The following is a 13,454-nucleotide window of genomic DNA, read 5'->3' on the forward strand; positions in this document are numbered from 1 at the left end:
CTGGCTCCTTGTCCCTTGTTCCCATCCCAGCTCTTGGAAGAATCTGGGTAACAATAATCATGCAAGCAGGCTTTGCTGAGAGAGATGATTTCAGGAATGGTGATAGCTGGGAGACAGTGATGGAGCCACACATGTCACATGAATAACCACAGTCTGTCCAGTCAGAGCTGACAGTCTAAGGCAAGGCAGCTCCTTCTGTGCTTATTTAAGAGGCTCTTCGTAGACACAGCAGATCTTTCTGCTTCACCTCCCCTGCATAATAAGAAGCAACGCCTTTCCTGTTAGTTTATCTGCCTTTGGATGGGATATGAGGCTGGCAGACCCCTCTGGGCACGGGGGAACCCTGGAAGGAAGTGGAGGCTTTTAACTTTCTGCATGAGTGCAGTGAGAATGTGGGTTGTAGTTTCAGTGCCTCTAAACCTGGCACTCGGGGAGGAGTTCCCAGCTGAGTAAATCTTTACCTGATCTTCAGAAACGTTATCAAGGAGCGACACAAAGTGAGGGACAAGGTCCTCCACTGGAGATGGATGGATTTAGAGGGGGCTCCTGAGGTTATAGACACCCCTCTCCAACAAGAGATATTAAAAAGCAAACTGCCCCAGGGTTGCGTTGGGTTTTTTAAAATAGAAACCTTTTTTTCTTGCACAATCCAGACAGAAGATTCACCCCATTCCAGGCCTTCCATGAAGCAGCCATGGCAGTGCTGAGTGAGGGATGTTGAGGAGAAGATGTAAAGCTGAAAGGAGAATAAGAGAATAAGAGAAGGAACCCATCAGGATCATCAAGTCAAACTCCTGGCCTTATGCAGGACACTCCATGAATGCCACCATGTGCCTGAGAGTGTTGTTCGAACAGTGAGGGAATGAGGGTGCTGAGGGGAAAACGGGAGCACTGAGGGGACCCAGGGACTGAGGAGAGCCAAGTGTTGAGAGGAGCCAGGAGGCTGAGGGGAAATAGGGAGCTGAAGGGAGACAGGGGGGTACTGAGGGAAGCCAGGGGTACTGACAGAACAGGGATGCTGAGGAGAGTTGAATGCTGAGGGGAGCTGTGGTGCTGAGGGGAGGTGCAGGCGCTGAGGGGAGCAGTGGCACCGAGAGGAGATGGAGGCACTGAGGGGAGATGGAGGTGCAGGCGCTGAGGGGAGCAATGGCGCTGAGGACCGGGGGGCACTAAGGGGAGCCCAGAAGCAGAGCGGAGGCTCAGCTCTACCTTGCTGAGATGCTTGAGAGACACAGGCACCGCAGCGGCGGGACAGGGACAGAGAAAGGAACAGGGACACGGGCGGGCTCCGCGGCTGCCCGGGGGCGTTGCCCACAACCGAAATGGCGACGGCGACGGCCGCGCCCGGTGCGGGGCGGGACGAGGCGGGGCTGCTCTCACCCGGCCCCGGCGCCGCTTTCGTTACAGCGCGGCCGAGGCAGCGCCCGGCGGGACGCGGCGCCCGGAGCCCCCCGGACTGATCCGCTGCCTCCACCTCGGACCCCGCCGCCGGTGACACCGCCGGGCCAACCTCGCCGCCATGGGCTCCGAGCGGGACTCCGAATCGCCGCGCTCCTCATCCATCCACTCGGCCGCCGCCAAGTGCCCCAAGCCCGGCCGCCGCCGCCGCCTCTCCTTCCAGAGCGTCTTCTCCGCCGCCGCCGCCTCCGCCGCGGGCGGCCGCCGCCGTGCCAAGGCCGAGCCGCCCCCGGCCGCCCCGCCGCCGCCCCCCGCCGCCCCGCCGGCCCCGCCGCCGCCGCCGCCGCCGCCTCCCGAGGAGGCTCCGGTGGTCCCGGAGGGCGAGGAGGAGCTGGAATGTCCGCTGTGCCTGGTGCGGCAGCCGGCGGAGAACGCACCGCGGCTGCTGTCGTGCCCGCACCGGTCGTGCGGGGCCTGCCTGCGGCAGTACCTGCGCATCGAGATCACCGAGTCCCGCGTCAACATCTGCTGCCCCGAGTGCAGCGAGCGCCTCAACCCCGCCGACATCCGCCGGCTGCTCCGCGACTCCCCGCACCTCGTCGCCAAGTACGAGGAGTTCATGCTGCGCCGCTGCCTGGCCGCCGACCCCGACTGCCGCTGGTGTCCGGCCCCCGACTGCGGGTGAGTGCTGGGGAGGGACAAGGGCTGGCGGTGGGATGCTGCCACTCCTTCCTGGGACAGCCTAGGCAAGGGGGGACCTGCTCGTGTCTCCATCCTGGGACACCTTGGGGAGGGGGAAAACCGCTGTCCTCTCCATCCTGGGACAGCGTGACTCCTGTCCCATCTATCGTGAGACAGCTTGTCAGGGGAAAGCTGCTGTCTCTTTAGGGTGCTGCCACATCTGTCTGTCCTGTCTTGGGGATGGTAGATTCCCACCCTGGAGGGATGCTGCCTATCGTCAACACGTGCTGGGATAGCCGGGTGAAGTGGAACCCGCTGTGGGCTGCTGCCTATCCCCAGCAGGTCCTGTGGATGGCATCCCAGCTGGGATGGCCCTGAGACTCGCTTGGGTCCCACGACAGCACAGGGAGAGGTGACTCACCCTCAGTGGGGTACTGCTGCTGATACACTTCTGGTCCCGCTGTGTCCCATGAGGAACCCTCACTGCAGAGCTTCTTTGCTTATCGGCAGTCTGTTCAGGATAGGTCTGGGGTACCAAAATTACATCTATCCTTATCATCTCTCTAGAGCACCAGGATTTGACCTTGGGGATTGTAAAAACACAGAGGAATCGAGTAGGAGTGGTATGACTTGAAGGGGGTTTTAGCAGAGCCATAGTTTCCCTAATTTAACAGAAACCTTTTTTTCTGCGCAAATGGTAAGTGTGGACTTTCCCAGCTGTGTGTTTCGCTGCCAGTCCCGGGGACAGTGCATGGGGACGACGTTGCAGCCTCCAGTAGTGGGGAAGAAGGAGCCGTAACCAGTCACTTTTTCCCAATGAGGACGTGAAAACACGGCAGAGAGGAGTGATGTTGACTCACTGTCTGTTGCCCAAGTGAGGAAACGTCTCTGTCCAGAAGTCAGCCCAGCCAAGCCTGATGACTGTGTAGTTATGGACGTGTTGCTTTCATTTTCTCTTCCCTTTTCTTTTAAACGAACTCTGTTAGGTTTCTGTTTTGGGCGTGACCAAAGCTGCCTGGAAAAGGGCTGTGTCGGGGAACTTAAGAGAAGTGCTGTGAAGTTGAGCTACAACTTAGCTTGGATGACAATTCTGGGTAGCAAGAACATGAAAGGAAAGTCTGACCTAGTAGTCAGAATGGAAAAGATGGTGGGAGGATTGTGAAGATTTAATCAGAGCCTTGTAATAGGCATCCTATGCAAAACAGTGAACCTAGCTCCGGTTACCCATTTCACGGCCTCTTGAGCATCCTGTATAAGGGTTTGTTCCTTCAGAGGGTGAAGTTAACAGCAAACAACACCTTTGCTCCTTTCTGAAGCCAAATCAAGTGCAAGATCTCGGTATTTCAGCAGCGCTGGGGATAAGATCAGGAAGATAGAGCAGGTTGTGCTGCCACGGAGGGAATGCCTCTGCTGGTTAGTGGCTAGAGAAAATCCGGTTCCTGCTCAGCGAATCTCAGCTCCTTGACTATTGTGATGTTATCTGTGCCCAGGATAAGGTGTACAAACAGCGACGTCACCCGGGCTGGCTGGTTGGAAGGAGCCAGCTCCAGCTCGGGGCCCGGAGGGCGTTTCCTCTGTGACAGCAACGAAGCCTGAGCCTGATCTCTTCCTCTGGGGGGGTTTGGGCAGGCTGGTGGCACACACGGCTCTTTCTCCGAGCTAAAGCATCTTCCCTGGTTAGTCAGTGAGCAGGATGAGCCAGGTGACAGTGCTGGCATCCTCCTCCCAGCTGCCCAGAAGAGCAAGAAGCGACCCTGAGGCTGTTGGAGAGGTTGGAGACAGCTCTTGTGGACCAGCGCTGCTGGTGTGTCTGTGGCGCTCGAACAAAGGCTGTTGGAATCAGCCCTCCGGCAGGGAGAGGAATTAATCACCCTATTCATTCTTCCCGGCAGAGCTTGTGTGGCTGTGCTTATGTAAAATCAGGGTATGAATTATTTACAGAGGGCTTTCCCCGCTGTAGTAGTGCCGAGTACGCGAGCGTAGGGCTGGGGGCACCGCAGAGTGATGCTTATCACTGGATGTCACCCACCACTGTCACCCGAATTAAAACTCTCCAACAACGTTATTTCAGTGTCAGGGAATCAAGGCGTTACTTTATTCTGGCCAGGATGTGCAACAGAAATCTTTTCATCCACACATGCCTGGCTTGTGCAGTGAAAATCCTTCCATCCCACCTGGTTCTTTACCAGACTTTTCACATATATGTTAAAAAACCCCAAAGAAATTGACATTCATTGCTCTTAAATTACACCACGATTTGATCTATTGGTTATTGATCCCTTTGATGCTAATTTGGCCCTCATTCTTTGGTTCTCTTATTGATCTTTTCCCAGACCTGGTGTCTCCAGCCTCACCAGGGGGTGGTGTTTGTTGATGTCCATTTATCTCCTCTTTTTCTTCTGGCTCCTCTCTATCTGTTGATATTCAGCTCATGAGGCCTCACCCGGGCTTTTGAAGAGAAACTTCAATTCCCCTCCCCCTGGGCAAAGGCGAACAAAACCCCTGAGTGAAATTACAACAAAAATTCTGAAAGTTGTATCATTTTCAACCGCACCAAGGTGGGCAGGGCTGGGGTATGGCCCTGGGTGTCACCCCCACCGAGGTGGTGGCATCAAGGGGCTGCAGGGCTGTGACAGGACCCTAAAAATATCCTGTGCCTTCTTCACACCCTGCAATGTTTCCTAAATGAAAGAGCCTGGCTGTGCTGCCCGGGAGGAGGAGGAGGACAACACAACACCGGTGCATGTTGCCAAGGAAACCCTGGTCAATTGATGCGCCATCAATCGCAAAACAAATCATTTTCTGTGTTTGCAGCTCCGGGTTTTTCCCCCCCACCCTCGCTACAATCAGGTGGTATTGCTGTCTAGTGTTTGTCACACTGCAGCATTCTCAAAAGCTTGGGAGAAAAACAGAACCTTTAAAGAAAACAGAGCTGTGTGGGCTGAGATCCATGAATGGGCAGGAGGAGGGATGGAGGAAACTCGTGGCCATCCAAGGAGGGGGCTGGAAGCTGAGCTGTGCCTTTCCTGGGGTCTCAGGAAGACACTCACATTGCTTTGTGGGGAAAGTCAGGGAGGAGAACTCAGTTTCCCTTCTTACCTGCTGGGGTTGAGCCTGAAAATGGCTGTATAAGCCAGCAATGTGTCAGGAGTCAGTGGAAGAGTAGAACCACTGTCCATCCAGGTCCTGCTATGACTATTCCTCAGCATTTCACTTCAAAACCCACTTTCTAGTTGACCTTGAGGTGGAGATGTGTTATTTCTTTCCCCACTAGACAAGTCCTGGAGCTTCTTTCCCCACAGCTGTGGGCTTGTGCATATTTCAGCTCCAGCAACAAAATATAAATGCTGATGATTTTAATTTCTTGAGTGTTTAAAAAAACCCAACGTTTTGAGTGAGGAGTTAATTTAGAGTGTGGGGTTGCTTAATATATTACACTGAGCTCTCCTAGGCTGTTATGGTTTGAAATAGCAGTGTCACAACACAGCTGGGCAGATGAAGGTTTTCTGTTCTACCAAGGGCAGGCCGGAGGGTAGTGGCAGGGGGAGGATATTTAGTGGGATATTCCTTAGACAAGGTGCAGAGGAATCAAATTCATCCCTCCCAACCCCCTGGGCCATCTGCATCACAGAATTATCATATTGGAACAGAGTGGTTTGAGTTGAAAGGGACCTTTAAAATTCATCCAGTCATGGGCTGGGACATTTCCAGGGATAGGGTTTTCCTGTCTGTCCTCCTGCTGGGGTCAGGTACAGGTGTGTGGATGCATAGGTAGAGCTGCAGTTGTGCCTGCCAGCCCTCAGATGCTGTTTCTTTGGCGATGCTGTCGTAGCCTGGCAGGATGAAGTTGCTCAAACTCCCACGGGATATGAATCATTGTGGTATGACACATTCAGTGGTTCTCACGCTGCTGCCTCGGAGAAGAAGAGGCAAATACAACTCCAGCCACACAAGCTCTAAATATGAAACCTTAAATAGGAGTTATTCTCCTCTGACCACTAACAGAAATACTGAGGATGAGCAACAAAAATACCCTTTTGCCATATGGATGTTGCAGGACTGGGAAGGCACTTCTGGAATTGCTCATGGCAGTCCCTGCCAATGGAAACAGCCTCATCCTCAGTGGCTGTCAGTCACATTTCTGCAGCACTGCTTGGTGATGCTGCTTAGGCTTCTGTGTACATAGGACACTTCCTTCTGGGCATGTGACACCACTGTCACAGTCAGTTGATGGAGCTTGGCCTCCCTCTCTTGCACAGTTGATCACTTTACTCCAATTTTGGCTTGTTCCAAAGGCAGGGCATTGTTCTTCACCACTCTTTGGAAAAGGAAGCTCCGTGGAGATCATCAGGAGCTCACTTGTTGGCTTAGCTACATATGGAACTGTTACTCCACTTTTTTAGAATCATTCAGTTGATAGAAGTGCCCGGGTCAAGCTCAGCTTTCCTAGACTCCTCTAGACCATAGAGCATCCACACATAGATCTGTCCTAAGGAAATGAGGGATGTGTGTGCCTGGAAAGAGCAGCCAGAGCCCGTCCTGGGAGGAAACAGCAAGGAGTCAGCTGGGCACACTGGGCCAGACAAATCTGGCCTCTGTGAATTGCCAGTGAGAACCACCAGCAGTTACTGGGGAAAGAACAACTCAGCATCTCAAGCTGCCTGCGTGAAAGGTCCCTGCCCTGAGTAACCCAATTAGCACTGCTTAATTTCAGGCCCTGCAGAGCTCAGGAATGTGTCTGGTATGGAGGCTGCTATGCCAGTGATCAGGAATGAGCTGGGGAGGTGGCCTGGTGGCTCTGGGTGTCCTGTCCTGCTCAAGCCAGGTAACTTTGTGTTTTAATTCTCCTCGCAGGTATGCAGTGATCGCCTATGGCTGTGCCAGCTGCCCCAAGCTGACCTGCGAGAGGGAGGGCTGCCAGACAGAGTTCTGCTACCACTGCAAGCAGATATGGCACCCCAACCAAACGTGCGACATGGCCCGGCAGCAGCGGGCACAGACCCTGCGGGTACGGACCAAGCACACCTCGGGCCTCAGCTACGGACAGGAGTCTGGGCCGGGTATGGATTCACCCATTTCTCATAAAATATCCCAAGTTGGATACACCCCCTAGGTTCCTTGCCTTGCACAGGACAGCTCCAAGAGTTACACCCTGATTTTTTAGTTGCTCAGCTGTTTGTGTGTGTGTGTGCTGAGAAAGAAGCACCTCTGTGCAAACCTCCTCCCCTCAAAGCCTGAGTGTGTCTCCAGCAGCTGTGAAACTCAAAGAGTCATTTCCCCTCCTCCTGTGTATTAGAGCACATCTGATCCCTTCCAGCAGCACGAAACAGATCAGTAGGTGATGATGTGCTTTGGGTCCTTTTGTGTCACAGCAACTCCCCTCATCCGCCTTGGCTCTGCTTGTGGCTCTTTTGATCTTGGATGTTCTTGCTTTTTTTGCTGATCTAAACCCTGAACAACAGTAAAAAAGCAGCCACTTCTTTACTGTTGCAGCTTCAAAGTTGCCTGGTGTGGTCTTGAAGAGCAGCATTCATGGCCAGCTGAGTGTGGGGAGCTCTGCTCTTGTGCTCTGTTAGGTCTTGGTAATGGCAGGTACCAAAAAAATGCCAACCCACAGAACTCCTGTGCTGCCTGGCAGGAGCTGCTGTGTCCGCTGAGTTTGTGTTCCTTAAAAATAACTGTATTGACTCTGGAAGTGGGCAGTGAGGCCATTTTTTTAAAGCCCTGTCCTACCCCCAAACAAAATACCCTGTTTTTCCTTCTGTGTGAGGAGTTTAAATATTAATTTGCTCAGTGTGGAGCTGCCGTGGGTGGTTCTGAGGTGGCTTAGTGGTGTGATGAGGTCCAACATGCCCCAGTTTGGAGAACCCTAAGAATGGACAGCATAGATACTGCCCCAACCAGCAGAAAAACACAGTGTATTAGTTTTTCTATCCTGTTAAAGAGATCCCTGCCAGGAAGGGCACTTGGCCATGGGAAGGGAGGTTTTTGAGACAGTGGTTTCTCCCCACCCCACCATGCTGGATCCAGCCTGGTGATTAATAAGGTGTGAGCCGGGCTCACAGCTGGATTTCATCTTGCTGAGCTTTGCAGAGGCCAGCAGAGCCCCGAACCACGGCACAGCCATTGCATAACCACGATCAGATGACGCCTGAATTAAGGAAGGGATGAAAGCCCCTTATCCTGCTCTGCCAGCAGCAGGCTGGGGCCTGGGAAACCTCTACAGCCGTGTGTGGCTGCAGCCCCATGTCCCCTAAAGGCCAGGTTTGGGGTTTCTCCAGTGCCTGTTCTCCCAGTTGTTGTGTTGTTCTTGGCCCATGAATCACCTCCGTGGAGCAATTCAGTAATGGCTTGTTGTGCTGGGCAGGTATGACTTGTTCCCTGTGTTTGAGCATGAATTCTGGAATACATCCCGTTCAAGATTAGAACAAGCTTTTAAAAGTGGCTGTTGTTCCCAGTCCCTGCTATTGGTGGGGTCTATCACATCCAAATTATCTTCTCTGAGATAAACTAAACACACTGCTCACCTTGGGAGCAGCAAAGGTGTTCTGCTGCACAGAAAACAAGGATTTCAATCCTTAATGAGAACTCCCCTGGTTGATTCTTCACTCTCCCAGCAGAGATCCCATCTGAATCCCTTGTTTCCTCCCCTCAGCTGATGACATCAAGCCGTGCCCACGCTGCAGTGCTTACATCATCAAGATGAACGATGGCAGCTGCAACCACATGACGTGTGCCGTGTGTGGCTGCGAGTTCTGCTGGCTATGCATGAAGGAGATCTCGGACCTGCATTACCTCAGGTGAGCAGGGCAGCAGCACGTGCCTCTCTCAGGCTGCCTGGAGGAGTTCACTGCCCCTGCTGGACTTTCACCCCCTTGCTTCAATGATCAGCCAGCAGGATTTTATTGTTTCAGAGTTCTGATAAACTCTGTCCCCACTTTACAGCATTCAGATGCTCTTTCCACACCAAACAAAGCTTCTGGTACAATTTTTTTTTGAGAGCTCTTGGTATACTGTGTATTAAACATAGACCCTATAGTGTGATATTCACCTTTTTGGGGGAAAAAAGACAGAAAACTTATTTGTGTTATCTACCTGCTTCCTAAGTTCTGGGTTTTATTCATGAGCAAGTTGAACATGGGGTTCTCAGGAGCTTATAGGAATTGCTGGAGTGCTAATGTCAGTTTTTTTCCCTTCCATGAAGTCCTTCTGGCTGTACATTCTGGGGCAAAAAGCCATGGAGTCGTAAAAAGAAGATTCTCTGGCAGCTGGGCACGTTGATCGGGGCTCCTGTGGGCATTTCCCTCATCGCTGGCATTGCCATTCCTGCCATGGTGATTGGCATCCCTGTGTATGTTGGGAGGAAGGTGAGTGTGGGGGACAGGAGGGTTTAGGGTGTTCTCTGTGCTGTCCAGAAATTTAGAGCTGATAGGAAGGGTGGATCTTGTCATAGAACCCAAATTCAGTTTTCTCTTCTAAAGCTTCTCTTATCTCCTGGGCTTTGTGTGGGAAGGTGGTGGCTGATAGCCCTGGTAGCCCTTCAGGCTCAGGTGCTCCCAAATGCATTTTGCATTTCTCTTGTGCCTCTTCCTTGACTAAGGAGCACTCAGGGGGTCCCTTTTGAGCCCATCAGTCCTGTACTTGTGGTTACTTCTTTTTCTTCAACACAAACCTTCCTGCTAGGTCTGCTCTCTGAGGAGATCTGTGTTCAAACTTAGTTTCTTCAGGGTTTCATGCAGCTGGCAAGGCTGTAAAATCACTTCTTCATGTCCTCTGGGTGTCTGCTGTTCTCACCCGGTGCTTTTCCTTCCATCAGATCCACAGCAGGTACGAGGGGAAGAAAACCTCCAAGCACAAGAGGAACTTGGCCATTACTGGTGGGGTCACCTTGTCTGTCATTGCCTCCCCAGTCATTGCTGCTGTCAGTGTTGGTAAGTGGGCTCAACCCTGTCCCTTCTGCTGGCCCACTGAGACAAGTGGGTAGCCCAGCCCTGTGCCATGGGGGAGGCCAAAGGACAATCTCCAGAGTGCAGCTGTGTATGGGTTTGGGCACAATGCTCTGTCTCACATCCTGATGTGCTCGAGCTGGCCCAGAGCCAACACAGGGCTCATCTGTAGCACCAGTTGGCTGTGCCACAGCCCATCCTGGAGTTCCTTGTCACACAGAGCTGTCTCCTGTCATGGTTTGGTGGCTGATGTCTTGGGGGTTCAATGCTCTTGGAGCTCCCCCACTCAGCACAAAGGGCTCCACCATTGTCTGTCTCCAAAACTGTGAACTGGGACCTTTAAAAGCAACAAAATCATGATAAAGAAGTCTTTAAAAAATCTTTTCTGTCTGCCCAACAAATCTTTAAGCTTCTCTTAACCCAGCTCATCCTCCTCTCCAGGAATTGGGGTCCCCATCATGCTGGCCTACGTCTATGGGGTCGTGCCCATCTCGCTGTGCCGAGGTGGTGGCTGTGGGGTCAGCACAGCCAATGGAAAGGGGGTGAAAATCGAGTTTGATGAAGATGATGGACCTATCACAGGTAATAACTGGTTTTGGGAAGGGGGTGAAGCAAAATGCTCATGTTGTTGCCTCTTGTAATGAAATGGTTTGAGGTCCTGATGTCTCCCAAATCTGAGATGAGACATCGCAGCTGAGCACTCCCACTGCAAATTCCAACCCTTGTTCTCTCCTTCCCCACAGTGGCTGATGCCTGGAGAGCCCTGAAGAACCCCAGCATTGGAGAGAGCAGCATTGAGGGGCTGACCAGTGTCCTGAGCACCAGTGGCAGCCCCACAGATGGGCTCAGTGTCATCCAGGGCAACTACAGCGAGACCGCTAGCTTCGCCGCCCTGTCTGGGGGCACCCTGAGTGGAGGAGTCCTCTCGGGGAGCAAGGGGAAGTACAGCAGGTAACTGCACTGTAGGAAAAGCAGAGAGGTACCCAAGGCCTGAGTGGGTTGGGTGGGTTTATTTTGGGGAGCTTTCCCAGGAATGTGAGTGAAGCTGTTTTGATCTAGGGGTTGTGTCGTGGTATTTTTGTGCCTTGGTCTGCTGGAGAATAAGCAGGTCTAGGAGATCACCTGGCATGATCTGGAACCCAAAGCCACCCAGGGTGGGAAGGCACTGGCACAGATTTCCCAGAGGGGTTGTGGGGTCCCCATCCTTGGAAGTGTTCCAAGACCAGGTTGGACAGGGCTCTGAGCAGCCTGGTCTAGGAGAAGGTGTCCCTGCCAATGGCAGGGGGTTGGAACTAGATGATCTTTAAGGTCCTTTCCAACCCAAACTATTCCATGATTCTGCTTCTGGAGTCAGTGCCAGTCTAGTTCTTGCAAGGAGGACAGATCCCCTGCTGAGCTCCTTGAGACCACAGAGCTGATACTTCAGCTTAATTTGGAACAGCATGGAGCTCCTGCCTGCCCTGCTTAGAGCTATTCCAGCCCTGTTATCCCAGCCTGGAGGCTTTGATGCTTCCTGTTCTGCAAGCAGCATCATGGCTCTCCAAGTCAGGAGGTTACAACACAGTTTTCCTCCCAACTTTGCCTGTGAGTCAGTTTGCTGGGTAATTAGAGCCACGTGTTGATGTGGCAGCCAGGATGTAATCAGGGCTCTGTGCGAGATCCATGGAAATCAGCTCTTCGCAGGAACCGTGTGAGTCATGGATGTAAACACAGCTTTATCTTCGTCATGGAAAACAGAATGGATTTGCCTAAATGGAGCCAAAAATGAGAGTAAACGAGAGCAACCACTGGGGTTAAACTCCTGCCACGCTCAGTTGTGCCAGCTCACAGGGATTCATGCTTTCCTGTGAGGAGCAAGGATGGGTTGATGCTCTTTGGGGGCATCTAACACATTTCTGAGGAATCCTCTTCTTTCCTGCAGGCTGGAAGTCCAGGCAGATGTCCAGAAGGAGATTTTCCCCAAAGACTCAGTCAGTTTAGGGGCGATCAGTGACAATGCCAGCACCCGAGCCATGGCTGGTTCCATCATCAGCTCCTATAACCCCCAGGACAGGTAGGAGGATGTGGAATGCTGAGAGAATTGTTGGTGGAGGGCGTCCTGGAAAAACACACGCTCTGTGAGCGCTGCTGTGGGTGGTGGGATGGCTGTGCTGGCACCAGGGATTCATCCTTCCCTATCTCCTTCTCTTAAGGAGGAGGGCTGGGGACAATTTGGGAGCAGTCTCCATGTGTGATGTGGAGGCTGCGGAAGGGATCTGCAGCCCAGCTCCCTCAGGGTCTGTTCTGGCAGTTTGAGAGGGCTCTGGAGCATTCCCAGCTCAGCCCCTGGCTCAGATCTTGTCTCTGTTAGGAGGATTCAAGGAGAGCAGCGAGTTGTGGGGTGACGAGCAGCATCTTACTCATGTTTGGGAGGTGTGATCCTCCCAGTACAGCCCAGTTGTACCCAGTAACTGCTCCCAGTAACGAGAGGCTGGTTGTTCTTGCAGGGAATGCAATAACATGGAGATCCAGGTGGACATTGAAGCCAAACCCAGTCACTACCAGCTGACCAGCGGCAGCAGCACAGAGGACTCCCTGCACGTCCACACCCAGATGGCAGAGAACGAGGAAGAAGAGGAGGAGGAGGAAGAGGAAGAGGAGGAAGAGGACGACAAGCAGGAGCAGACATGCAAACACCAAAACTGGGAGCAAAAGGACTGCATTGGCAGCCAGACGTGGGACATCACCCTGGCCCAGCCCGAGAGCATCCGCAGCGACCTGGAGAGCTCGGACAGCCAGTCGGACGACGTGCCGGACATTACCTCGGACGAGTGCGAGTCCCCCCACTGTCAGACTGCTGCAGGCTGCCCACAGACCCCCAGAGCAAGAGGTGCCCAGAGCCCAAGTGCCCACCTGAGCCACTGTGCCCAAGCCGAGGGCTGCCGGCTGGATGAGATGGTCCAGCTGGAATGCATCGAAGCCAGAGTGTGACCTGAGCACCACTCCTTGTCACCTGCAGCTTCTGGGCCAGGGTTGTGTCCCTGTTGGCTTCTCTTTGCTGTCCTCCAGCTGGCTCCCCCAGCCTCGCCTCGGGGAGTTGTTGTTTCTTACGTGAAAGGAAAAAAAAAAACAAACAGAAAAAAAGAAAAAAAAAAAGAAATCCCCACCCCAACACCCTCTTTTTGTTTTAATTTATTGGTTCAGACTCTGTGAGATGTGTAAGAGTGTAAATATGTATGTGTGTCTGTTTGTCTGCAACCATCCTAAGGGACTCTTGGAATAAAGACTCTCATTCGACCTGAATCCAGCTCGTCCTTTCCAAAGCTGCAGGGAAATCTTCCAGCTGCCTTTGCCCACGTGAATACTGTTCCCAAAGGCTTGGGAAGAGGAGAGGCGTCTCTTCTCCCTCTCCCTGTGCAGCAGGGCAGGGTATAGGTGAAAGGAGGGGAA

The 13,454-nt window shown here is 52.9% G+C and overlaps 1 protein-coding gene across 1 annotated transcript; it reads left to right on the forward strand.

Annotated features, from left to right (window-relative positions):
- Positions 1-1,519: 1,519 nt before the first annotated feature.
- Positions 1,520-13,307, forward strand: RNF19B (ring finger protein 19B; the record flags this gene model as incomplete). The annotated part of the gene is made up of 9 exons (XM_083879661.1): positions 1,520-2,079; positions 6,934-7,139; positions 8,735-8,879; positions 9,284-9,446; positions 9,896-10,010; positions 10,467-10,607; positions 10,769-10,976; positions 11,947-12,078; positions 12,512-13,307. The coding sequence occupies 9 exons, from the start codon at positions 1,520-1,522 to the stop codon at positions 12,993-12,995; spliced, it is 2,154 nt and encodes a 717-aa protein (XP_083735787.1). The 3' UTR covers positions 12,996-13,307.
- Between the last annotated feature and the right edge of the window lie 147 nt (positions 13,308-13,454).

This window comes from Zosterops lateralis, assembly GCF_965231275.1.
Source record: "Zosterops lateralis genome assembly, chromosome: 28".
Classification (NCBI taxonomy): domain Eukaryota; kingdom Metazoa; phylum Chordata; class Aves; order Passeriformes; family Zosteropidae; genus Zosterops; species Zosterops lateralis.